General features: G+C 38.4%; 1 protein-coding gene across 3 annotated transcripts in view; it reads left to right on the top strand.

Annotated features, from left to right (window-relative positions):
• The window catches only part of LOC126949217 (zona pellucida sperm-binding protein 3 receptor-like), a 39004-nt gene extending 37501 nt beyond the window's left edge, over positions 1 to 1503 (top strand). For all 3 annotated transcript variants that reach the window (XM_050781864.1, XM_050781871.1, XM_050781857.1), the window contains 2 exons: positions 378 to 553; positions 1100 to 1503. In XM_050781864.1, coding sequence (XP_050637821.1) covers positions 378 to 553; positions 1100 to 1348 — 425 coding nt within the window. In that variant the 3' untranslated portion in view covers positions 1349 to 1503. The remainder of the gene's footprint in view (positions 1 to 377; positions 554 to 1099) is intronic.
• Positions 1504 to 26430: the final 24927 nt, after the last annotated feature.

The raw sequence follows: 26430 nt of genomic DNA, 5'->3' as shown, positions 1-26430 counted from the left end.
ACACAAATCAAGGCTGTGGGATGGAGCAATTGAGAGCACCAATTCTTACCACTTACAAGCTATTTGATACTGAGGAAATATTTAACTTTTCAGTTTCCTTGTTGGTAAAATTGTCGTAATAATAGTGTCTAACTCATAGATTGGTAGTGAGGATTAAATGAGATAAATAAAAAATTTAGCACATAGACTGACATATAGTACTTGTTCAATAAATGCTAATAATTACTGTTATAATTATCATTAAAATAAAAGCATAGAACAACCTGCAGGACCAGAATATAATTATGAATACAATGTCTTATCTATTTTATTATCCAATACTGATATGATGACTTTTTTTTAGAAACAGTATGTTCAAAAATATGTTTCCATTACAGCTCTGTGTCTGAAACCAGAAATAGTGAATGGAAGGCTGTCTGTGGATAAGGATCAGTATGTTGAGCCTGAAAATGTCACTATCGAATGTGATTCTGGCTATGGTGTGATCGGTCCCAAAAGTATCACTTGCTCAGAGACGAGAACCTGGTACCCAGAAGTGCCCAGGTGTGAGTGGGTAAGTGGCACAATTCAAGGAAGTTCTGTGCTACTAATCCCTAAAAATAGTGGCTTCTCCCAAGGTTCTGTCCCAGTTAGCAATGCGGAGATCTGACTTTTGTCGGGAAGCATAAGTAACTTACCACAATTGGCGCTTCCAAACTTGCATGGCGATAAGCCTAGAGAGACACATTTTCCTGCTGTGTGTCTAGAGCTGAAATCTCTAGACTTGAGAGTCTGTTGATCCAGATGTCCTGACCCCTCGCTCTACATTATCTACAATAAAGGTTGTGCATTTGTTCCATTCCTGGTTGGTCCTCAGAACCATCCCTCAGTTGTCCTTGTGGATGTGCTTTGCATCTGTTTTGGAGCCCAGCATCTTTTTAGCTTCAACCTGCTTGGTTGCTGCTCAAGGACAGATCTGGGCTTGGCTTGCATGTGAACACTTGCTAGGATGCACTGTCTCTCCTGATTTCCTCTTTGTTCCTCAGGTCAGTCTCCCTTTTGCCAGTAATGACTCTCAAAATGTACTCCCATCCCCTACTCATTTCTTAATCACTTTTAGGAGGCACCTGAAGGTTGTGAGCAAGTGCTCACAGGCAGAAAACTCATGCAGTGTCTCCCAAGCCCAGAGGATGTGAAAGTGGCCCTGGAGGTGTATAAGCTATCTCTGGAGATTAAACAACTTGAAAAAGAGAGAGACAAATTGATGAACACCAATCAGAAATTTTCTGAAAAAGAGGAAATGAAGGACTTATTTTTCCCTTCAAATCAACATACAGAATCTTCATTCATCAATTCTACTCTTCCTTAAGCAACATCACTCTAATAAGTGTCTGGGCTGGAGAACTTTCTTACTACTGCTAGAGAAAATGTGTAATTATCGGTAATCTAGCCTTTTGTAGCTCAAATGTCTACTTTCCTGGACTTGAAGTGCCGGTTAATTAAATAATTATTTATCAAATATCAGTTTGTGTTGTCATCTTGGTCAATATGTCGCATAAATATAACACATTACTGTACACAAATCCACTGCCTAAAGTTTGTGTAATTAACTTTGCCTCACTTTTTTTGTGCCTCAGAAAGAATGGAAGCCAGGGAATTCAAACCATGTTCATACTGTAATCTTTACCTGAATGCCTTTACTCTGAATCCCGCATGTGCTTACCCTTTACCTACAGAAAAGGATACAAAACTCAAAGGATTTTCTGCAACATTACAGACAAAACCATTGTCTGTTTGATGGCCCCTGTCCATTAGTAACTCATCGCTTTACCCCTGCACAGAATTCCACTCTTCTCACTTTTAACAGCACTTTGAACAGATTGGGCTTGCATGTTGCTCAACTTTATAGAAATGGAATCATCCATTATGCATTCTTTCGCACATGTTATTTTTTTCCTTTAAACATTGTATTTGTGAGATTCATCCATGTTATACATAGTTGAGGTTCATTTATTTTCATTTCTATTTAGTACTCCACCAGTGTTTGAATATATCACAATTAACTTATCTTGATGAACAGTTGGGTTATGTTTAGTTTTTTGGCTATCATGAATAGTGCTACTATGAATAATTTTGTAAATGTCTTTTGCTGAACATTGACATTTTTTTCTCCACATAAACCTGAGGATGGGATTGCTGGCTTATGAGGTGTGTGTATGTGTTTGTTCAGTTTTCCAAAGCTGTTATACCAAACCACACTCCTGCAGAACATGGAACACTTACTATTGTTAATGGTTCTTTTTTTTTTTTGAGAAATTCTGTTGGGTATCACATTGTGCTTTAAATTTGTTGTTCCCCAGTGATTAGTGAGGCTGAATTACTTTTCATATGTTTGTTGATCATTTAGATATTCCTTTACCGCAAACTGCTAGTTCAAGTCATTTACTCATTTTTCTATTGGATGATTTACCTAGCTCTAATTTAGTTGTAGGAGTTTTTAGTATACTCTGGACAAAAGTCCTTTGTGAGATATGTATTGCAAATATTTTTTTCCTGATCTATGGCCTGCCTTTTTTTACTTTCATAAAGTTTTCCTAAAGTGTGTTGTATAAAATAAATTCCTAATTTTAATGTAGTACAGTATATCATGTGCTTCCCTTTTGATTAGCATTTTGTATCCCATTTGAGAAATCTATGCCTACCCTCAAATCTTTGCCCATGTTTTCTTTTAAGATATTTTAAATTTTACTTTCACACTTAGAACTATGATCCACCCATAACTGCTATGATGTAAGGTAAAGGACCAAGATTCATTTTATTCCATATGGATATACAATTAATCTGGTATACTTTATTTTAAAAAACCCATCCTTTCTCCCACTGCTCTGTAGTGTCACTTTGTCATAAGCCAATTAGCTATGCATATTTGGCATTTGTTCTTATTCACAGTTGTTAACCCTTGGTCTATTTGACTATCTTACACCAACACCACAATGTCTTCTTTACTACAGCTTCATAATGAGCCTTGATATCTGGCAATGTGGGTCCTTCTCCTATTACTCCTCCACCTCCTCTTTAGATTACATTGACAATTCTGCTCCTTTACACTTAAACGAATTTTAAAATCAGCTTGTCAATTTTCACCAAAATTCTTTTGAAATTTTTATTAGAATGCATTTTATCTGTGTATGAATTTGGGAGGAATTTATATCTATACAACATTGTGCCTTCTAATCCATAAACATGGTATTTTCCTACATTTATTTATATCTCTTATTTATCTCTAGCTTTCAGTGAAGAGCTCTTATACATCTCTCATTGAACTTTCCTCTGTTATTTTAAATTGTACATTTATAAAAACATCTTAAACTTTCCTCTGGTATTTTAAATTGTACATTTATAAAAACATCTTTTTTATATAATTTTTGGATAGTAGATAATTGTTTTTAATTGTTGATATTTTATTTCATAATTAGCCAATTCTAATTAATTTTTGATATATGTCTTTGGCTTTTTAAAGTTCCTAATTATGTCACCTGTGAGAAATAACAGTTTGCCTTCCTTCCAACTCCTGCCATTTATCCATCTATCTATCTATCTATCTATCTATCTATCTATCTATCTATCTGTTTATCTATCTATCTATCTCTCTATCTGCCTGCCTGCCTATCTATTTACTCAACTGACATTCTATTCCCATGAATGGGACCTGCAATTCAATGTACTATGGAAGCAATTGTTCACATCTTCTTATTGGTCTCAAGAGAAAAACTTTTAATGGCTCACTATTATGTAGTATGTCTATTGCATACCACCCTGAATATGCTCGGTCTTGTCTGATTGAGAAAGTTTCTTTTCATTCCTAATTTTCTAAGAGGTTTCCATTTTTATCATAAATTGTTGTTGAATTTTATCAAGTACATTTTCTGCATCTAGTGAAGTTATCAAAAATATTTTTTCTGTTAATGTAGAGGATGCTGTAATGCTATTTGTTGCTGCATAATAAACTACCCCAAAACTTACTTAATGGCTTAAAATGGTAACATTTACTTTGTTCATAAATCTGCAGTCTGGGCAGAACTTTGTGGAGGATGACTTTGCTCTACTCAGCATCAGTAGAGGTGTCTCACAGACTGGGAGCTGAAATCATCTAAAGATTTGCTTACTCACATGTTTGCTATCTGAGTTGGGAAGACTTAACAAACTGAGGGCTAGAACAGCTGGGACTCCTCAGACATCTCTTTATGTCTGCCCTTTGGTTTACTAGTCTGGCCACTTTAGAATAGCTCCAACTATCAACTATGATTTTAGGAAATATATAGTATCCTGGTTGGGTACAGTATCCCACGCCTGTAATCCCAGCACTTTGGGAGGCCAAGGTGGGTGCATCACTTGAGGCCAGGAACTTCAAGACGAACTTGGCCAACATGGTGAAACCCCATCTCTACTACAAATACAAAAATTAGCTAGGGATGGTGGTGCATGCCTGTAATCCTAGCTACTCGGGAGACTGAGGCATGAGACTCGCTTGAACTTGGGAGGTAGAAGTTGCAGTGAGCTGAGATTGTGCAACTGCATTCCAGCCTGGGTGACAGAGGAAGACTCTGTCTGAAAAGAAAAGAAAATATTCCACATCCTATAGTTCTATATTCCAAATTCATAAGACATTCTTTCTTAGCTTCTTGGGCATTCAGTAGACCATTGCCCTCTTTCATAATGTCAGCTGCTTCTGTGACGGGATACCACATAGGACGAGTGAATCTCAGGAGCATCATTTCATTGACTTATATTATTTCATCATCAAGTGAATTATTTGATCAGAAGCAATAATGTATGTCCTCCCATAACAGGTAATAAAGCATTTAGTAAGTCCACAGATGGTATGGTTGCAAGAAGCCTTGCCACAGGGATGATAAATCCAAATCCATTCAATAATCTATTGCAGCAGAGGTAAATCACTGTACCCTCCGTAATGAGAACTCAAATGATTGGCTGACATCAATCTAATATGGTACCAAGATGGATGTTGGTAGATATAAATGCCAGCTTTCTTAATCCACAGGTAGGCAATCTCTGAGGCATGTTCTACACTCTACCTAAGGTTCCTTAAGGGGTTTAACTTCAGTTCCCCACAAAGGCAACTTGCTCACCAATGTAAACATATTTATTTTCTTCTCTCCCATTTTTACATCCTTATCCCTTTAATGGTGTATTCTAGGATCTCATAAATTTCATAAAGTTCTTCTCAAGGACTGCATCTTGGTAGGCTGAGGCAAATTCTTTTGCATTCACATATTTTGTTCATTCAATAGGGGTTGATATGGTTTGGCTGTGTCCCCACCCAAATCTCATCTTGAATTGTAGCTCCCATAGTTCCCATGTGTTGTGGGAGGGACCTGGTGGGAGATAATTGAATCATAGGAGTGGTTCCCCCATACTGTTCTCGTGGCAGTAAATAAGTCTCACGAGAGCTGATATTTTTATAAGGGGAAACCCCTTTTGTTTGATTTTCATTTCTCTCTTGCCTGCCACCGTGTAAGGTGTGCCTTTCACCTTCTGCCATGATTGTGAGGCCTCCCCAGCCACATGGAACTGGGAGTCCATTAAATCTCTTTTTCTTTGTAAATTACCCAATCTCTGGTATATATTTATCAGCACCATGAAAATGGACTGATACAGGTGTTAATATGATTATTTCATGGTTAGTTGAGCTACAAGAGTAAGGTTTTATACCTCATCATTGTCAACCCAATTTCTGCTTTTCTTGTCCTTTATTTAAGACAATAAATTCCTGTTTTTGCACTTTATTTTTTGCCATTGCTGCATGAGCTTAAAATTTCTGTATTGGAAATATCATAGAGACCATTCCAATTCCAAACTCTTCTTTAAACTTATGTGGAGATGAAGGCCTGGGTCACAGTCTCATGACTAAGCCACATGATTCTTGGTAGGTTACATGAGGATTTGGTCTCCTGATAAAATGGGCAGTTCAGAGTCTTTTCCACCACAGTAAAAGCAGAAAGTCCTTAGGCATACTCTTCTAAGTGATAGGCACAGAGAGTCCCACACAAAAAAGCTTGGTCTGATTCATTAAATACAATTAGTTTGACATAGTGAAAAGAGCTTGGGATTTGAATCAGACTTGGGTTCAGAATCTGATTTTGCCACTGATGAGAAAGATTTAGAAAAGTATACCCAGTCTTTCTGAATAAGTTTCCTCTATAAAATATGTCTACTGATATCCATGTTATAGGTTTGCTTTAAGAAATTAAATGTAATAATTTATGTAAAAGTTTGGAACATGTTTAACAAACAGAAGCTATTTCTTAAAAACAATATTCTACTTAACTATTTAAATGACCTCTTTTTATCTACACAGTCAGATTTTATTTTAGTTCCTGTTTATCAAATGAACCAAACCACATGATGGGTTTATTCGCTTTCCTTTCTTTCTAGGGAGGTTGGAATTCAGTTGTGCTGTCAGCAATATTACAGAGGACCCCACTCATTTATTTCTGGGAAATGTTCCTCTTTATTTTTGAGAGTTAAGCACTTTGGGTGTTATGTGCGTATTACACTCATTACCGCTCAGCTTGGTGTTGAACGTCATTTTTGGATATTTTTTCAGCGTTTATTGTCTTCTCTGGATGAATATTTGTGTATACTCAAGTAACAAATATCCATAGCTACTTCAAGGGGCAAAATATGAAATCCAAGCTGTTATCTTCACCTTTTCACTTCATGGAGACTAAAAGAAATAATCCAGGCATATGACTTAGGAAGTTATTAATGGACCAGTCTTAACCCAGATAGTTATTAACAAACTAAATCCTAGGTTTAACAAACACAACTTATTGTTAACCTTTTACAACTTATCTTTTTGTGCTTTTGTCAGAGATATAATACTGGAAGAGAAGGACCTCTACTTGGATCCAGCACCACTGAAAATTTCTTAAAGTCTTCATGATCCTTTCTATATTTATAATGCTTCATCCTCTACCATTTAATTTTCCACACTTGCTTTATCTGTGCTGTACACAGCACTCTGAGTGCTGTGCTGTACTTTCCAACTAGTGTGGATGAATAATTTGGTATCACAGATACATCAAGAAAACATAAACATTGGGAGAGTAATTGTTTGAACTATATTTTTGGATTTTTTTTTTACAATTATAAACTTGCATGCGTTCTCTATTCCAATTAGGCTGTGGAGTGTTTAGAAAGTACATTTAACTATAGATTTTTAAAAATTTTTACCTGCCTATTGGGAGATCACAGTAGTGACCAGTAGTGACTGAAGATCTGACACATCTGGGAGATTGTGTAAAACATGTCTCAGTATCTCACCCTGATACCTGAAGAACATGACACACGTCTAAACTGTACCTTAATTACTTGGAAATAAATGATGTATATACGTAGACAATAAGCAATCAAGTGCCCCTAATAACAAAGGAAAAAAAGACAGTGAGAAAGTCTTGTGGTAATGAATATAAATATCCACCGAATCCCAAAACTCTCATGTTCAGCTCATATTGTTCCCCCAAGATCTGGAGCTTTATTGGATTGCCCGCTGTTGGGTCTTGTCTTGAACCTGATCTACTCAACTCTGCCCCTGCCCTTCAGTGACTCAAAGCTGTGGCCTTCCCAAGACTTAGTTTCTTGGTTCAGGCATCAATTTGCTAGAGATTTGGAGCACCAGCTTTCATCTGATTTAGGATGTCTGAGAACGCTGAGCCCAGTACTGTGTCTGAGATTCTGCACAGTGCCTCCCAAGTTGCAGGGAATCTTCCCAGCACTGCCTCCTCAGGGTTCTGTCTCTTCTGTGGTGTCCAGCTGTCCTGTGTGGTGAGTACTGAGGTTATGGGGAAGAAGAGAACAAGAGGGGTAGTTTAAATCAAGATATGGTAAAGAATTCCTGGTTAAAAATTAGTGCAGTATGATCAAATGGCAATAATTCGGCAAACTTTTGGAGAAATACAATGAAGTACATTATTAAGAAATATATTTAAATAGTTTTAGTTCTTTTGATATAATCTTTAATTATTTGGAAAGCAAAATATTATATAAATCTTTGAGAAACTGATTTAACAAAAAAAAACCTTTAGTTTTTATATTAATATATGTTACATAAAATTATGTTTAAATGGATACTGTTAGATAATTTAAAATTAGCTCTTCTAAAGGGCTGATTTTTTTTCTATTGCATTAATAATTGAGTAGAAGATTTTTGTCATTTAGAAAGGAAAATTTTATGTTGTTACAAATAATGAGTGCATTTACTAAAGTAAAATTATAAAGCATTGAGTAAACTGAAAACATCATATAGGGTGTAAGGTATTATATTGTAATTTACAGAATAATTATACCTTACTAAGAGCACTGAAAGAGTCTGTGAGAGGTTGTAGGTCTCACTAGCCAGTGCTGGTTATACATGCAGACGTAACTGTTTTAATTTATAAATTAAGAATGCTAATAAAAAGTAATTTTTCTTCTTCTGATATGATTTCTTTTTTAAAAGAAAACCTTCCTAAAAGATTTAAAAATATTTATACACACATCCCTTAGGCCATCTATCAGAACACTTAAAGTAGAGTATTTGCATAGAATTTCGAAATCACTCAACAGAGAGGAAAATATTTCACCAATAGCTATGTCCATCTCTATGGTGATCATGTTTCATATTCATGTGCTGTCAGGGATTTTTCCAGTTCTGAAGATAGAAAGATTTTATGCTGATCAGATAGAATGTGGTATCCCACAACGCCATCCTGTCATCCTGGCAAAAGCATTGAGATAATTTGTCGAGATTAATTTCTCTTTTTCTTTTTCTTTTTTAAATTTCAATAGGTTTTTGGGGAACAGGTGTTTGGTTACATGGATAAGTTCTTTAGTGGTGATTTCTGAGATTTTGGTGCACCCATCACACGAGCAGTGTACACTGTACCCAATGTGTAGTCTTTTATGTCAAGATTAATTTCTAATGCCCCAGAATGATCCCATGTTGTTCATCCTTTGAACTTTCTTAATATCACAAGGTGACTTCTGAGTTTCTTCTAAGGAGAATTTTAAAATATTTTACTTTGGAAGAGGTCTTTTTTTTTTTTTTTTTTAAACATCAAAATAATGGATATTTTAAGGGAAACTCTAAGGTTAAATGAATTCCTTTATCCTTGGTTATTCTTCTCTCCTGGAAAGTGAAATGGCTAAATTTATGATTCTTCCAAAGCACTACTCCATTCCAACCCTCTTACTCTTTTCCCTGAGCACCATCACCGTGACCTTCCAGGTCTCCTCTTGTTTCTGAGGCAGTGAGGGTAGACTATGTCTAACAGGTCACAGAGAGTTGTTCCTCCGGGTTTCTCTATATTTATCCCCTCTTCTTGCAGTCCCTCAAAATCTTATTTTGCCTGCAGTGTAACTTATGCCCAAATCTTTCACAATCTGGTTTCTAAGTTTGCCTCTTTTTCTTCCTTCAATAAAAACTTTCTGCTGCTTTTAGGCCTTTGCCTAAACCATTACTCTAACATGAAATGCCTACCCACATCTCACCCATTTAAGCAGATTTTAATCTAAACTTCAAAATATACATATATCCAATCTCCTCCAAGAAATGTTATCTTATCCTTTTCCGTATTGGTTCTCTCTCGTTCCTTCTTTCTTATTATACCCTTCTTATTGGCTTCCTTGTCTTTGGATATTACTGTAAGCTGACTGGTATTATGGTTTTGCTATTCATGTGGTTATGACTTATTTTCCTCACAGTATCCAAGGATGTGCCTTGATGTCTGCTGAACAGTCTTATGGGGGTGAATTCACATAAGTGTTTGCTGGACTCATTCATAAAAATACTTTTCCTAATAATGTGTTTGATGTGAGGCTTAGGACATTTCATTTGTGAGCCCTACACTTGTGCATAGGTGAACATTTATTTATTTATTTATTTATCTATTTATTTATTTATTTATTTTTTGAGACGGAGTCTCGCTCTGTTGCCCAGGCTGGAGTGCAGTGGCCGGATCTCAGCTCACGGCAAGCTCCACCTCCCGGGTTCACGCCATTCTCCTGCCTCAGCCTCCCAAGTAGCTGGGACTACAGGCACCCACCACCTCGCCCGTCTAGTTTTTTGTATTTTTTAGTAGAGAGGGGTTTCACCGTGTTAGCCAGGATGGTCTCGATCTCCTGACTTCCTGACCCGCCCGTCTCGGCCTCCCAAAGTGCTGGGATTACAGGCTTGAGCCACCGCGCCTGGCCGGTGAACATTTATTTTGAATCTATCATGTCAAAAAGACACAAAGATACTTGAGACATGTTCTCTGCTGTCACAGAAAAAAATGATTAATAAGGAGAGTATAACTCAGCTGTTAAATAGCAGATAGACAGTATAGACTGAAGCCATACAGGATGTGAACTTTTGAGCAAAATAGACCTCAGTTCCAACTCTGCTTCTGTCACTCAGTAGCTGCTTAACATAGAGCAACGTTCTTCTCCATGGAGATGTTTTCTTCTTTGAAAGGTAGGGAAGATGATAATGAGTATCTGTTAGGGGTATTGTGATCATTGGATGATATAATATATATAAAGTGCCTCAGTTACGAATATATTATGTCTGTAGTATCATAGTATATATGCTATATGTACCATACATATACTATGTAGGACATATACAGTGTCATGGAATACAAAGTGTTCATACTATACATGTATATATGAAAGATAAGTCATATACATACTATACATTTATATATGTGTGATATATGCAGTGTAGTATAGATTATGGTAAGATCTCAGTAAGCAGTTGGATATGATATATAATCTCTTCCTAATAACTGCTGTAGGAGCTTAGAGAAATAAATGATAACTGTTCGCTGGAGAAGTAAAGAGAAGCCTTCACACAGAGCAATTGGCACTAGAGCAGCAAGCAGAAAAGAAAGGGTGGCATTCTAGGTAGGAGAGATGATATGAGCACAGGTACCCTTGTGAAAATGTGTATGATGTATTTGGGGACCAATGGCTAGGTGAATTAGTCTATAAAGAGGACAAATTAAAAAATAGTGATGATTAAGGTTGAAGGATCTATGAGAAAGGCCAGGAGAGGGTTTTCTAAATGCCCATGTGTAGATAAATGTTTTAAATTTTTATTCCAAGTAAATAACAATTCTGAAGGTATTATTACTTGGTTTCAGCCCTAACATAAAATTCTTACCTTGGCATGGTACTTTGTCTGACATTCCTGCTGCTCTATTTTGTTCAACTTCCTCATGCAGTGTCTGTGGACTCTGACGGTGTTTCTTTTCAATGAAGTGCTCTGTGCCATGTTCTATTTATTTCAATTGCAAGTCGCCCTTTTTATTATTCCTGAGTCATTTTTTGAAATATCTTAAAATGCAGTAAGTATATTCTTGGTGAGGATGAATAAACGATTTTTTCTAATTTTTATTTTAGTTTCAGGGGTACATGTGCAGGTTTGTCATATAGGTAAATTGCATCTCATGGGGGTTTGGTGGACAGATTATTTTATTGCCCAGGTAATAAGCATAGGACCTGATAGGCGGAGTGTTTATCTTCCCCTCCTCCCATCCTTCACCCTCAAGTAGGATCTGGTGTCCATTGTTTCCTTCTTTGTGTCCATGTGTACTCAATGTTTAGCTTCCATTTATAAGTGAGAACATGCAGTATTTGGTTTTCCATTCCTGCATTAGTTCACTTATGACAGTGGCCTCCATCTCCATTCATGCTGCTGCAAAGGACATGATCTCATTCTTTTTATGCCTGCATGGTATTTCATGGTGTATATGTCCCATATTTTCTTTATCCAGTCTACTGTTGACGGGCATTGAGGTTGATTTCATATCTTTGCTATTGTGAATAATGCCGCAGTGAACCTACGCATGCATGTGTCTTTAGGGTAGAACAATTTATATTCCTTTGGATATATACCCAATAATGGGATTGCTGGGTCAAATGATAGTTTTGTTTTAAGTACTTTTGGAAATCATCAAGCTGTTTTCACAGTGGCTGAACTAATTTACATTCCCACTAACAATATAAGTGTTCCTTTTTCTCTGCAACCTCTCCAGCATCCGTTATTTTTTGACTTTTTAATAATAACCCAAATGGACAGTTTTGACTGGGGAGCAATGACTCAGGGATTGTGGATGATGTAACTTTCTCACAGTTTCTCCAGATGCACATCTCTGCACTTAGCTTGCAAGGGACCAAGGGTAGCATGAGTATAATGTGACTTCAGGCTGAATCCAGCCTTCATGCCAAAATGGTTCCTAAACAATGTCAAGTTGAGTGAGCTTGTTAGTAAGATGGAAAATGCAAGGTCCGTAGCTTGAGCCTTTCTACAGTTCCTCAGCCTGAAGCTGACAGGATGGCAACACAAGTATGAAGGTTTAGCCAAGTAATTTTATGGGCAGAGAAGATGGAAGGACAGAATAAAGCCTCCTACAAATAACATGCATTCTGGAATGTGCTATTTTGTACATTCTATAAGCTCATGCTCTGTCACGTTTGTATCTCACCATCAAATTGCAGTTTTCCACCTAGTTTTGCCCATGGGCATCCTAAACAAGTTTGCCTCTTTTTCTTCCTTCAATAAAAACTTTCTTTTTTGTAATTTATACAACTCTTTCAAAAATGAGGCTGTATATAAATGTGATGAAGGTTACACTGTGATCGGACAGGTGAAACTTACCTGCTGTTCTTCCTGCTGGTCATCTCCAGCCCCTCAATGTAAAAGTAACTCCAGCTCCCTTTTTCAGTCCATGACTAAGTGGGTGGAACTATCATTAGAGCACTGAGAGCAAAGTTTCTTCTCTGCTAGAGGCAGCACAAAAACATTTGATTTGATTTATTTTAAATAATTAATATATGGAGATGATACCCAATGCAAAAACTACAAAGGACATACACCACCTATATTTCATTTAAGAGTCCCTGAGCAAGTGCTCCCAGGCAGAAAACTCATGCAGTGTCTCCCAAACCCAGACAATGTGAAAACGGTGCTGGAGGTGTATAAGCTGTCTCCAGAGATTGACCTACTGGAACTAGAGATACAAGGGAAGATGATCCATTCTGGAAAAATACTATAATTTTTCCCAAAAGAAGGAAAAAAAGACATCTTGTGGCCTTGTTGCTTTCATTCAATATGGATCCTTCTGTTTTGCATCTCTACCATACCTTTAGCTCCAATTTCATGGTGATTAATATTCACATATCAGAACTACTTTATCTTTGTGATCATTTAAGAGCCCAGCAAATAAGAGTCCTAAAAATCCCACTTCATAAGTTAATACTTTTATTTTACTGTGTAGACCTTAGAAGTGCATACTTGGGTTTCCACCAATATGTGTCTGCGGACTGCCTTTACTCCACAGTTCCATGTGTGCTCACCGCTCAGGTCCTTCATGTTCAGACTAAACATCAACACACCCTCAAAACCTCTTCCAATCTTTCTATTTGAAGGAGGCACACCTTCCCCTGAACTCCTATGCCTGTTGCCTCTTTCATTCATGCCACATCTCAACTGCTGCCTTCCATTAAGGGGATTTTCATTTTTGTCTGACCTCCTCATTTCAACTCCAGAGAACGAACTCTGAAATAGGGATGAAGATTGTCGTGGGTTGCAACTGGCTGGGGTCAGCCTTGTCAGTGTAAACGAACTTACCAAGACAGTCTTAGGTGAAGAAAGGCAGGTTTATTACAAAAAATATGAAGATATGAAGATACGTTGCAAGAGAGCAACAGGCAAAGATGGCTGAATAGGAACAGCTCTGGTCTGCAGCTCCCAGCGTGATTGATGCAGAAGACAGGTTATTTCTGCATTTCTAACTGAGGTTCCTGGTTCATCTCATTGGGACTGGTTGGACCGTGGGTGCAGCCCATGGAGGGTGAGCTGAAGCAGGGTGGGGTGTCACCTCACCCGGGAAGCACAAGGGGTCAGGGGATTTCCTTTTCCTAGCCAAGGGAAGCCATGACAGACTAGCTGGAAAAACTGGATGCTCCCGCCAAAATATTGCACTTTTGCCAAGGTCTTAGCAACCGGCAGGAGGTTCTCTCCCATGCCTGGTTTGGTGGGTCACATGCCCACGTAGCCTTGCTCACTGCTAGCACAGAAGTCTGAGATCGAACTGCTAGGCAACTAGCAACTAACAACTCTGAGTTGTTCTCCTCAGGATGAAGACCTGGGTGTATATCTACCTATTCTATTCCCTCACTGGTGAAGTCTTGCTCTAGTAGCAATGGCTCCCAGACATGAGGGATCCACACTGTTGTTTGGTTGAGCAGGCTCAGAGGACGGGATCATGGTTAGGCAGAGAGACACGGGTAGCCAGTGGCTCCTAATGGGCTGTCTATAGCAACCTCCAGAGTAGGCCAAAGGCACAAAGGCAGGGAAAAGATGGTCTCTTCTACAGTTGCCTTTTCTGTGTGGTCCTATCTGTTGACAGGTTATTCTAGTCTTCCACTCTCTCCCTACTCATATCTCTCACTTCCCTTTGCTAGATCCCTGAAACATGTTTTTCATTGCCCCAGTACAATTGTAAAAATGAATTGATATAATAGCTTTCATCACTCAGAATTTGAGGTCTGCTTCTGGGAGGTGTTAATATCTTAGCATTTCTGGCCTTCTCTGTAAGAAGGCAGAGTAACTGTCAATGGTTCTGATAAGAGCCTGGTCTAAATGCAGCAGATTTGGGGAAGTTGGAAGTTATCCAGAGTGTGCTGAAGTGGCAGGGCCCTAGTGATCTTAACAGGGCACTCACAGGGTCTGCTACACACTGTAATATACAATGGATGTTCCCAAGTCTGTAGGCTCACCTCCTTGCCCTGTTTTTGCTTCTTGCATTCAAGTTCTCCTTTTTCTTGACTTATTCATTCATTGTACTGGAACACACCCTCTAGGAGCCACCTAAGAAATGATGCACAGGAAGTAAAATTTTGAGCTCCAACATATTTGGAGCTGTCTTTATTCTCACACTTGATTGATAAGTTGGCTGAGTGTAAAATCTTTTAGAACTTTTAAACAGTATCATTTTTGTATTACAGTTTCCAATATTATAGTTGAAAAGCCAGAACCCATTTTAATTCTTGATCTTATAGGATGTTTTTATCCTTGTTTTTCTGTAAGGAAACTCATATTTTATTCTGAGAAATGTTGTTGGTATATTTTTTTGTCTTCTTTATATTTTTCTCTTATTTTTAGAGAAATCTTACTGGTCAGATATTGTTCCTTTTTGTCAATCTAGTAATTTTCTTAAATTTTCTCTCTTTTTCCCATGCATCATCTCTGTCTCATCCCCTCCCCACATTCTTTGGGGATCATTTCCTAATTTTGTATTTTAACCATTTTCAAAAACATTCCCTTCATTTAAAAACAATATTCTGTTTTTTATGGATACAGTGCCTACCTATATTTCTCAGAGGATATTAATAATAGTTTCTATGGAAGTTCTGTTCTGCTCTCTGCAAATTTCTGTTGATGATGGGTCTAGGTTATATATCCGTTTCAAAGAGTGAGACCCATGTCACGGATTATTTAAGTTCTATGTATATTGTGAGATTGGGCAGTGAACTATTTTTTTCTTATTGGCAGTTGTAGCAGAAACTGCTGATTGTTTCCCAGTATCCATTTTTCCTACTTGTTTAGGTAATACAACTACCCTCACCCCTTTAAATATCAGCAGGGCACCTGCTGCTGTTAGATGCTGCCTTGGAGTCACCTCCCAGTGTGCACAACTTTCTGGTCATTTTCTTAGGAAAGAAGTCACTTACTTTGCACTTCCTCTTTCCCCCTGCTGTGGGCTGAAGTGCTGCCAAGAGTGTTGGTGAGTCAGCCTCTGCCATTCTGAGGACAGTTCCTGGGGACGCTAGAGTAACGAAAAGGAAAGCATTTGGCCCTTGGATGACCTTCTCAACCTGGGTCAGAGCTCGTGACTGTTCTGAATGCACTTCCATCTCTGGACTGTCGTATGAAAAGGAGATAAACTTCTGCCTGGTCAGACATTGTGTTTGAGGTGTATTTGTTATAGCAGCTTAGCCTATGCCCTAACCAACTCAAAGGGATACCCAAATATCAGTGTTTACTTGTATCTCTTCTGTTGCTGTCCATTTTCTCTAGAGAATGACTCTCCAGTCTCCTGCCTGCTTATTTATTAACTTGAATTTCTACCGTGCAACAAAGATTGCTGCTTCTATTTTCTTGTGGAACTCTGCTTCTTCCTCCACCTATCATGCTGTTTCTGCTACAACATTACTTTTGTATTGTCATCTTGAAGGATTTACATTCTTTCTTGAAACAATTGTTCCTATTTCTAGAAGGCAGAGTCATTGCATTCATCAATTGGTTTTAGGTGACCTGTTTTCCCTTCTATTATGACTAGTTTATCTTTGTATTTGCTTCAGAGGCGTGTATACAGGATGTGCTCAATAATTATATCATGGGCAAACAGTACATGAAATTACGTGAAATACTAACTTGGTACCAATATAGTCCAGTAGAAGGTCAATTACAAATTTCTGCTGCCAAGTATTCTTCTCTGACTATAGGGAAACGAACTGTAAGTATGTGATTCAGTCTCTCTCCAGGCTTAAAAAAAGAGCCTAGGAAAAAGGAAGCTGCTTAACTGGAGACTGTCAGATGAAAAATTATATGTGAATGGTGACTATGGGTTGAACTGCCATTTTGTAATGTGGGAAATTAAGGTTCAGAAAAAGGATAAAGCGTTCCAATCCAGAAATAGCCCTGTGAATAGCTACCAGTCCTATGTTCACATGACTTTTACCAAATTATCAATTTTCTAGACACTGATAATTTTAAGTTAAAAGATATGATAAATTGTTCCTCATTGTAAATATTAATATATAACCCATAATGGATATTTATACTGAAAAAACATTTTCCAAATTTTATTTTTCTATTTTTTATGTCTACCTCAGTACCCAGTAGAAGCTTAATAATTTCAAAAGGTTAGAATATATTAGTTTGTAACAATATGTATAAATTAAATGTGCTAAAATAAAAATGGAAAATCAAAGTCATGTAAGAGAGATGAATTTCCCTAAATTTAAATTTATACAGTAATTGTAATTGAGTTTATTTTGAGTCAAACTAAAATGGGAAATATAATGTATCACATATTCACCTTGTTTGGCAAAAATAAACATATCAGTTCTACTTACAGGAGAAACATTTTTTCTTGTTATGAAAATAGAAAGCAATTTTCTTGCATAAGTTATTTTACAAGGGACAGTGAATAACATGATGTATAATGCCTTTAACTCCAGTTGATAAGTTCTTCAAAAAGCTAAATATATCAATCCCCTATAAAACTGAGATAATATAGTAAAGCATCTGTCAGCATTTATATTTTTGCAAAACATTCAGCTATTGAGATCCAGGCATATATATAATGGATATCTAATTTTATCACGAAGATAGACCCTGGAATACACAGAACAATGAATGAATAGTATCTCACTTAAACTAGAGGTCCCAAAATTGTCTAGTTTTACATTTATGTCCATGAGCCGTTTTGAATCAATTTTTGTATGTGGTGAAAAATAAGTCAAGATTCTTTTTTCCCCCTCATATGGACATCCAAGTGTTCTGGCATCATTTGTTGAAAAGACTACCCTTTTTTATGGACTTACCATTGCAATTTGTCTGTAACCAAGTAACCTTTTATGTATTGGTGCATTTCTCTAGTCTATTTTTTCCGTTGATCTATACGTCCATTCCTATGCCAGTTTCAAAATGTCTTGACTATTGTGGCTTTATAATAAGCCTTCAAGTCAGAAGTGTGAGTTCTTCAGGTTTTTTGTTTTTTTTGTTTTTTGTTTCCCAAAATGTTTTGGTTTTCTAGGTCTTTGGCATATCCATGTACATTTTAGAAACAGCTTGTCAGTTTCTATATAAATATCTACTGGGATTTGGATTAGAATGCTTTGACCTGTAGATCAATCTGGGGAGAAGTGACTTCTTAATAACATTGTATATCAATCCATGAACATGGCATATTACTCTGTTTTCTTTGATTTTTTTTCATGAATGTTTTGGAGTTTTCATCTGCCATGCACCATATAAAGCTTTAATATATGTCCTTTTAAAAACTTCTTATTTTGAAATAATTATAGATTCATAGAAAGTTATAAAAATAATATAGATAAATCATTCACATATATATATATATAAATAAAATACAGATAAATCCCATGTACCCTTCACCCAGTTTCCTCTCTTTGGTTATATGTTATGAAACTATAATATGATACCAAAACTAGAAAATTGACATTGGTTTAATATATGCGTATGGTTCTATGCTATTTTATCACATGCGTAGACTCAGGTAACTACCACAACAATCAAAGTACAGAATTATTCCTTCACCACAGAGATTCCCCCTTGAGCTACTACTTTAAAATCACACCTGGGGCCGGGCGCGGTGGCTCACGCCTGTAATCCCAGCACTTTGGGAGGCCGAGGCGGGCGGATCACAAGGTCAGGAGATCGAGACCACGGTGAAACCCCGTCTCTACTAAAAAAAATACAAAAAATTAGCCGGGCGCGGTTGTGGGCGCCTGTAGTCCCAGCTACTCGGGAGGCTGAGGCAGGAGAATGGCGTGAACCCGGGAGGCGGAGCTTGCAGTGAGCCGAGATCGCGCCACTGCACTCCAGCCTGGGCGACAGAGCGAGACTCCGTCTCAAAAAAAAAAAAAAAAAAAAAAAAAAAAAATCACACCTGACCCTCTCCCCTGGCCCACCATTCCTAACTCTGCCAATTCATAATCTCTTCTCCCTCTCTATCATTTTGTCCTTTTGACAATGTTTTACAAATGAAATCACACAGCATGTGACCTTTTGAAATGTTATTTTCACTCAGCATATTGCCCTTAAGATGGTAGTGTTTTTTAAATGTCAAGTTCCAATTGTTCATTGCAAGTGTATAGGAATATAATTGATTTTTGTATATCGATCATGTATCTGTGGCCTTATTAAATTTTCTCATAAGTACTATTAGGTTTTCTATAAATTCTTTGGGATTTACTACATAAATGATCATGTTGTTTGCAAATAAAAGGTTTTGTTTCTACTTTCCCAAACTGCATGTCTTTTATTTATTTTCCTGCTTTACTGCATGGGCTATATATTCCAATAAATGTATTACTGAATAAGAATGATAAGAGTAGAGATCCTTGCCTTGTTCCTAATCTTAAACATTCTGTGTTTCAGCATAAAGTGATATTATTTGTAGATTTTCTGCATAGGGTTTCCTACCTCAATAGTTCTTTTTCTAAAGGTCAGGGAATTAATGTGAGTGTCCTACCAACTGCTCTACATTTGGGAACCATGGAAATGACCACCAGGTGGGCCATAGACACAGTGGATCACTGTGAGATGGACATGAACTATGAATCCTTTATTGCCTGGCCCCTGTAGCTTCCACTTTAACTATCATACTTTCTGTTCCCAGGTACCACAGGTAGCTCAAATTCAACAAGTTTCTAAAAAGCACAGTGACCAATTACTTAAATCAGTTACTGAAGGTCCCATTGTGGAAGGACTAGAGAATCACTACTATATATACCTACTATGGGGTTGCACAGTGCTTCCTCATATGGACCTGTTCTCACTTACTGCTGAGGAAATCGTCAGAAAAAAAAGGGCAATCAGCAAGGTAAAAGACAAGAGATTGTGATTTTCTATTCTAAGAGATCTTAGAATCTTCTCTTCTAAGAGATCACGAGCCTAGAGTGGCCAGCCTCAGTCTTTGGATTGTTCATTCTTGATCTCTTTTTACATTAAGCAATCACCAGGCTGGCTGGCCCTTGCCCTTAGGAACACTGTACTCTGTAGCCTTCTTCAAAGACTCCTACAGGTCAGGACATCCTCACCTTCCCAGGCTGCAATCCCACCTTGCTGCCCTAAATGCTTCACTCTTAAGGAGGCACTCACTCACAGTGTCATACAAGTGCAGAGTCAGTACTTGCACAACCCTGAGAACAAGTGCCTTCTTAAGTTTTGCATCCTAGGCACATTTCTTGAATCATGTCAGTCCTGACTCTGTTGTCCAAAACAGAATTTTTCACCCACCTTTTGCTTCTGAAGATTAACTGCTATAAGCCCTGCTACTCTGGAATCTGTTATCCTCATTGCTATTGGGCAGCCAAATTTGATAATAGCCCATCCTACCATAAGACGCAGCCTACAGAGGGCCAGTCACTATTGAGTTTTGCAGTGATGTTGGTCCCTGTCATGGGTGCATTCCTTGTTGGCTTGTTAAATGGTACATCCTCAGGGTTCTCATGAAGAAAATAGCTGGTGGATCTATGGCCTTATAAAATAGATAGTTGTAACATATCTACTTCTCTGACCCTGTGATTTCTTCTGACTTAGTTTGCCATGGCAGTTCTGGCATCTCTATCCCATTTAATATTGACCATCATTTTTCTTAAGCATCATATTCGAACTGACTTCCAGGGCACTTGCCATGGTGTTAAATCCTGTGTTATGGGAGGTTGTCCCTATGCTGATAAACTCTGCCTTATCTAGCTTTAGGATCCACTCCCAGGCATACTCTCCCAGTTCCTCAGGATCCATGCCCAGGGATAATCTCCCAATTCCTGGCAACACATGCTAGCTAGATCCCATGGCTTCTGGGTTTAATTTCTTTCTTCTTTTAGCAGGGCCAGCACTTTCTCAGTCAGTTCACACTGAGATTTGACCCCAGCTATTGGCCTGGTGACTGGTGATGAGGTGGGGGACAGATCATGAGGAGGGCAATTATGGCCTTATATGGCACCTGCTTAATTTGATCCTCTGCATAGTGTATAAGCATGGGGAAGGGACACTATCTTATAACAAGGGAAAATGGGCCAATTATCCATCAATTAGATAGTAGGAATAAGGTTTTCATTTGAAATATATTGCACAGTCTGGTGAATATAGTAAATAACAATGTAGTGTGTATAAGGGCCCGGAGTTTCAGTAGGAGACTTGGAAGGGCTAAGAATTCATCCTTTGTTGAAGTCCTGCTGTTCTTTTTAGGTAAGGTCCTGAGCCTGGTCCTCAGCATAATTAACCCTCAGCTACCTGAGGTAAGAGTTTCTTTAGATAGTAACAAGGAGGCCTTCTGGCTTTCACCCTTGTATTTGCATTGTGATTGGTTGCCTTGTGCCTTCATTTTCAGTTAAGGGGTGCTTCTCAACCACCCAATTTCACAATCCCTATTATTGCTATTTCCATCCTACCTCTCAAATGCCAGCGACATGGCACGAGCCAGTGCATCTTCCCCATCTGTGTTCCCTGACAGCTCACCAGGTGAAAATGTAAATAGTTGCCCTGCTACAGCAAATGGGGCTATCAGTACTCCACCTTTTACAAGTGATGGGGTCTTGATTGCCAGTTGGCTGGTGGGTGATACAATTCAAGAATCCCATCCTTAGAGTCTGTTTCCTAGTTCCAGGTGCATGTGAATTTTTAAGACCGTGCCCTTCAGGAAGAAAAAAAAATTGTAAAGAAATGAAGCAGCCAAATAGGGAGGGGAAAGAACCGAGCAAGAACATGTTCACAGGAAACGCATAGCCTACACCAAATCAACAGGGGCTTCAGTACAAATTGCATCACAGGGTCATCCAGACTTGAGTCAAGGGATCAGGGCTCTTGTACCCCAATACCAGTACGACATTGGTTGCTTCTTGGGGGTGGGGCATAACTTCCTTGGTACATCAGGATTACATGGCTCCTATTATAGCAAGGCATTCTCTGCAGAATGTCACAGGTATAACCCATTAACTGCAGCACGAGCAGCAACTGGAGGGTGAGCATATCACTGAGTAAAACCCAACTGTGTTCATTTACTCCCAAGTGGCCCAGTCGGTAAACTCACAGGTAGTCATTTTGGCCAATGAGTGAAAATTATTTTGGTATAACGAAAAATCTTGGATTTTGGAGTCATTCTTAGGCAGAATTTGGCTTAGTCACTAAAATATCCGAGAGATTTAGGGCAGTTTATGTAATCTAGCTGAATCTGTCTCCTCATCTATGCAATGAAGAAGATTAGAGCCATGTCACAGGGCTGTTTGAGATCAATTATGATAATTTATGTAAAGTTCTGGTACATCTCATGCTCAAAAATTAAAGCCAGGTTAACAAACCTTCTGGTTAAACATTTAAATTACTTTTTTTTTTTTTTTTTTGAGACAGAGTTTCGCTATGTTACCCGGGCTGGAGTGCAGTGGTGTGATCTCAGCTCACTGTAACCTGTTCCTCCCAGGTTCAAGCAATTCTTATGTCTCAGGCTCCCAAGTAGCTGGAATTACAGATTTTCATCACCACGCCGAGCTAATTTTTGTATTTTTAGTATAGACCAGGTTTTTCCATGTTGGCTAGGCTGGTGTCAAACTCCTAGCCTCAAGTGATCTGCCTGCCTCAGCCTCCCAAAGTGTTGGGATACAGGTGTGAGCCACTGCACCCAGCTAAACTACTTTACTGTGTTTCTCTTTCTAAAGGAAGCAACCACTTAGTGGATTTGTTTTCTTTTCTCTCTAGAAAGTTGAGATTTAACTGTGCTTTCATCAATATTCCAAAGACATTTACTCAGTTATATTTGGTAATTCTTTCTATTTATTTTTGAGAGATAAGCATTTTGGCTATTATTGGTATGTAGTAGTCATTCCAGCTTAACCGGGTAATGAAGATCACTTTAGGACAAATTCCAGAGTTTACTCTCTTGTTCAGACAACAATCTTTGTCTCTTACAGGAACAGAAACCCACAGCTGGTGGGCAAAAGATACAACTCACATTGGTGGTTTTGTCTGTCTCACTTTAGGAGACTAAATTTAGGAAATGGTCTTGGGTGAATAGCTAGGCAATGCCAGATAGCTAAGAGAAATTTTGTCCTGTGGTTATCTTCCCATGAAGAATAACAAATGTGCCCTTCGAAAACATATCTTTTGTTGCTTACAGCAAAATGCTGGGTTTCACTCTGAACAAGCACCATTCAGATATTCTGTAAGTCACAATAAATCTTCCTTTCTTCCCAATTTATCATCCTCAAGCATTTAAATTTCACAGCAAGCTTTTCCTGTGCTGCAAACACAAACTAGTTTTCAGAGTAAGATAGTTTCACAGAGTGAATCTTTGGTGTCATAGGTACATCAGAAATTCCAGGAAGTAGGAAAAAGAAGTTCCCACTCACGTATATTTCTTGTAAGACTAATTATTGTTTTGAACTAGATTCTTGAGTATTTTTAAAGTAGAGACTTGTTTTACTTGTTCTGGCTGGGCTGTTTAGAAAAGTTTAACTTTGCAAACTTTAAAAAAAAAGTTCATTCTTCTATGGGCGGTTTATCTGCCTCAGTGAGGATATCGCTTCCTGGACAGGAACTGCTTCTCAGCCTGGCCTTTCTCTCATGCTGCGACCTCTCCTTCCTGGACAGCCACCACTTACCCTGTGTGACAGGAGCTGCAGTCCTTTTGCCTTTTACTCTTGTTCCCTCAGAGAAGAATTGTGCATATACCCAGAAAGAGACTCATCACTGTCTCTGCCTGAACAGTGATAAAGTCTTAGGGAGATACATATAGAATCTCAGAGGGTGCCCCAGAATCTTCTCCCCAAGAAAGGGCCATATCAGTTCCCCTCTGTCGGAACTGTGCTCAGCATCCGGTCTACCAGTCACACTCCTTGCCCCTCCCTTTCAGTGACCCATTGTTGGGACTTTGCCAAGGCTGAACTTCTTGGCATAGGCATATTTCAACTGTTACTTAGAGAACTTTTCTTCATCTTGATTCAAGGTATCGGAGAAGGCCGAGCCCCATTGTGGCCCCTCTGAGACTCTGTGCCATGTCTCTCAAGTTGCAGAGCATTTTCCCAGCACTAGGCCTCTTTGGGGTCTTGACTCTACTGTGGTGCCCTTCTGGCTTGTGTGGTGAGTACAGTGGTTATGGGTAAAAGAGGACAGTTTCTCCAAGGTATGAGAAAAATTCATATTGAACAATTAATCAAATATCGTCAAATGGTGGTAGTTCACAAGATTTTTGAGAGAATAAAGTGACTATGTTATTAATAAAAATGAAGAATCCCAAAATGTCAAGGAAATTGTTCTAATTTAGATAGAAGCTGTTATTAGGTCTAAAACAAGTGTTCATATGCAAAAATCTTTGCAGAGCTGCTTTAGAAAGGAATAACCTTTAATTTTTAAATCAATTTCTTATATTTAAATAAATGTTCCTAAATGCTTAAGACACAATTATTTTCCAATTAAGTTAGTTATACCATCTACAATCTCAGTTACTAATTGATCAGAAAAAATTTCCATCCACAAAGCACAATATATTGCCTGTTATCACAAATTCTGAGTGAATTTGCTGAAGTAAAATATAGAGCACTTTGTAAGCTATAAAGCCTTATACAAATGTAATAAGGCAGAAATTTAAATAATAATAATAATCAGTACTGCATTTATTTATTTTAAAAAAAGTGAAAGCTAAGGCCCAAAATGTGGCAAGGCAAAGATTAAAAAAAAAAAAAAGTTTTCGTTTGCCTAGCAGCTTATTTTAAGGATAGTTATAAGATAATGCTGTCTGAATAGCCAAGGCCAAAGGAATAGGCTCCAAACACCCCCACTCCATTTTAGAACAAGGTTAAAGGAAAAAAAAAAAAAAAGACAAACTCTTTTACCGTTACTCTTTTCCCAGGCTTCTTAAGCATCATTATGTTTTGCAAATGTCTGTATTTAGACAGTTTTTATTTTTCTTTCAATGCAGCTACAAGGTCACAAGCTATGCAAGGTCACAAGTTATGTTATGCTATAAATTACGTGACCTGTCACTGTATAATTAACTGCTTCTGTTTTGCTTTGGTAAGGCCGCTTATAAAAACACCGCTCTGTCTTTGTTCAATGCTCAGCTTTTTGCATATAAATCCTCTAAGCCGGTGCGTATCTAAAAATAAACAAATCCTCCTGTACTCCGTATTGGTCTCTCCGTTCCTCACTTTACCACAATGTTTTTGGCAACCACAAAGGGACTGGAGACGGCAGGCTTACTGTCTCCTTTGCCTCTGGGGGGCGGAGCCTGGGACTTGGGAAACCTGTGACCCCAGGTTCCGCTGGGAGAACTGCAGCTTGGAGGGGAGATCAGCTCTCTGGTGACCTGGTGCCCCCTACCCAGCAGTGCAAGGGAACCTGAAAGGAGCTACAGGACGATTTCTGAAACAGCATGCTTCAGGAACCGTGGTAAGGTTTTGGGGGCCCAAGGCAGGACCTTTCCTTTGGATGGAAGGGGAGCCTGATCACCTCCCGGGGTGTGCCGAATAGTCTGACCCAGAGGGGCTGGGGGCGTTGGGAGTGGCTCATCAGTTCAGATGAAACTCACACCCTGCCAACACAGGACAAGAACGTGGCTCGCTAAGTCGTCTAGGAAACTGGAGGTGGCGAGAGTAGCTCACCACCCCAATTACAAACAAGGGAACTGAAAGTGTGTGAAAGTATGTGAATGGAGGGGCCTGATTAGCCTCAACAGTTTCGAAGTGGGGAGTCACAGATCTCTTAGCGTGGACTGTGTGCTCCAAGAAAGTGTGGGGCCCACTAAAACTAGTGTCAATCTGCATATGGCTAATAGGAGCTGCACTACAGCTCAGAGTTGTGGCGGGAATAGGGAACTCTCCAAAGTCAAGCAGCATCTAAAAGTCTCTCCGTTCCTCAGTTTACCGCAACAGTAACACATTGTTATTCAAATATAGGGAAGTTTTTACAAATGAATTAGAAATGTGTGAGATTGTGAGAACTTGCCAGAACTGGTTGAAGAGCTGTTGTTACGGAAATTAATGATTGTTATATTATTTAAATAGAATGTCCTTTTAGCAAAGTTGTAGTTTTCTCTGTCACTAGCCAACATTGTTTCTTATCTTGAGAGAACTAATTTTTATAACACGTTAAAATATTTATAAACATAATCCCTGAAACAGCTATCATGGCATCAAAAATGGAGGATTTGGATGGTTTAGGGGGGAAATCTTGACCCCAAAATAATAGCTGGGTGCTCCTCTGAGAGCTGGTAGATTGTATAAAGGGTGGAAGCCATGCTTTTTTGATCATTGAGGAGGAAAGTATGATTTATTAAGGAAGCAACTGTATTTGGAAGATAATTCTTCACATCAGAAGCATGAAAACTATTGAGGGATGGTGTTAATTTAGGTAACAGTGTCAGTACAGGATAAAGAGGCCAACTCCACCTCTGAGTTCCCTTCTTATACTCTGAGGTAATGGAGGAAGACTTTCTCCAATCTGTCAACAAGTCTTTGAGTTATTTCTCCATGTTCCTCCTTATTTTTTCCTTCTCTTCTGATCCCCCAAATCTTCCCATTACTTCTGATCCCAACCCCCTGAAAGGGTGTTTAATGTCTTGTCAACCTGAGCCTTCCTTTCTGATCCTACCTCCCACT

Source organism: Macaca thibetana, chromosome 1 (assembly GCF_024542745.1).
Source record: "Macaca thibetana thibetana isolate TM-01 chromosome 1, ASM2454274v1, whole genome shotgun sequence".
Classification (NCBI taxonomy): Eukaryota; Metazoa; Chordata; class Mammalia; order Primates; family Cercopithecidae; genus Macaca; species Macaca thibetana.
This window is presented reverse-complemented; position numbering and strand designations above follow the sequence as displayed.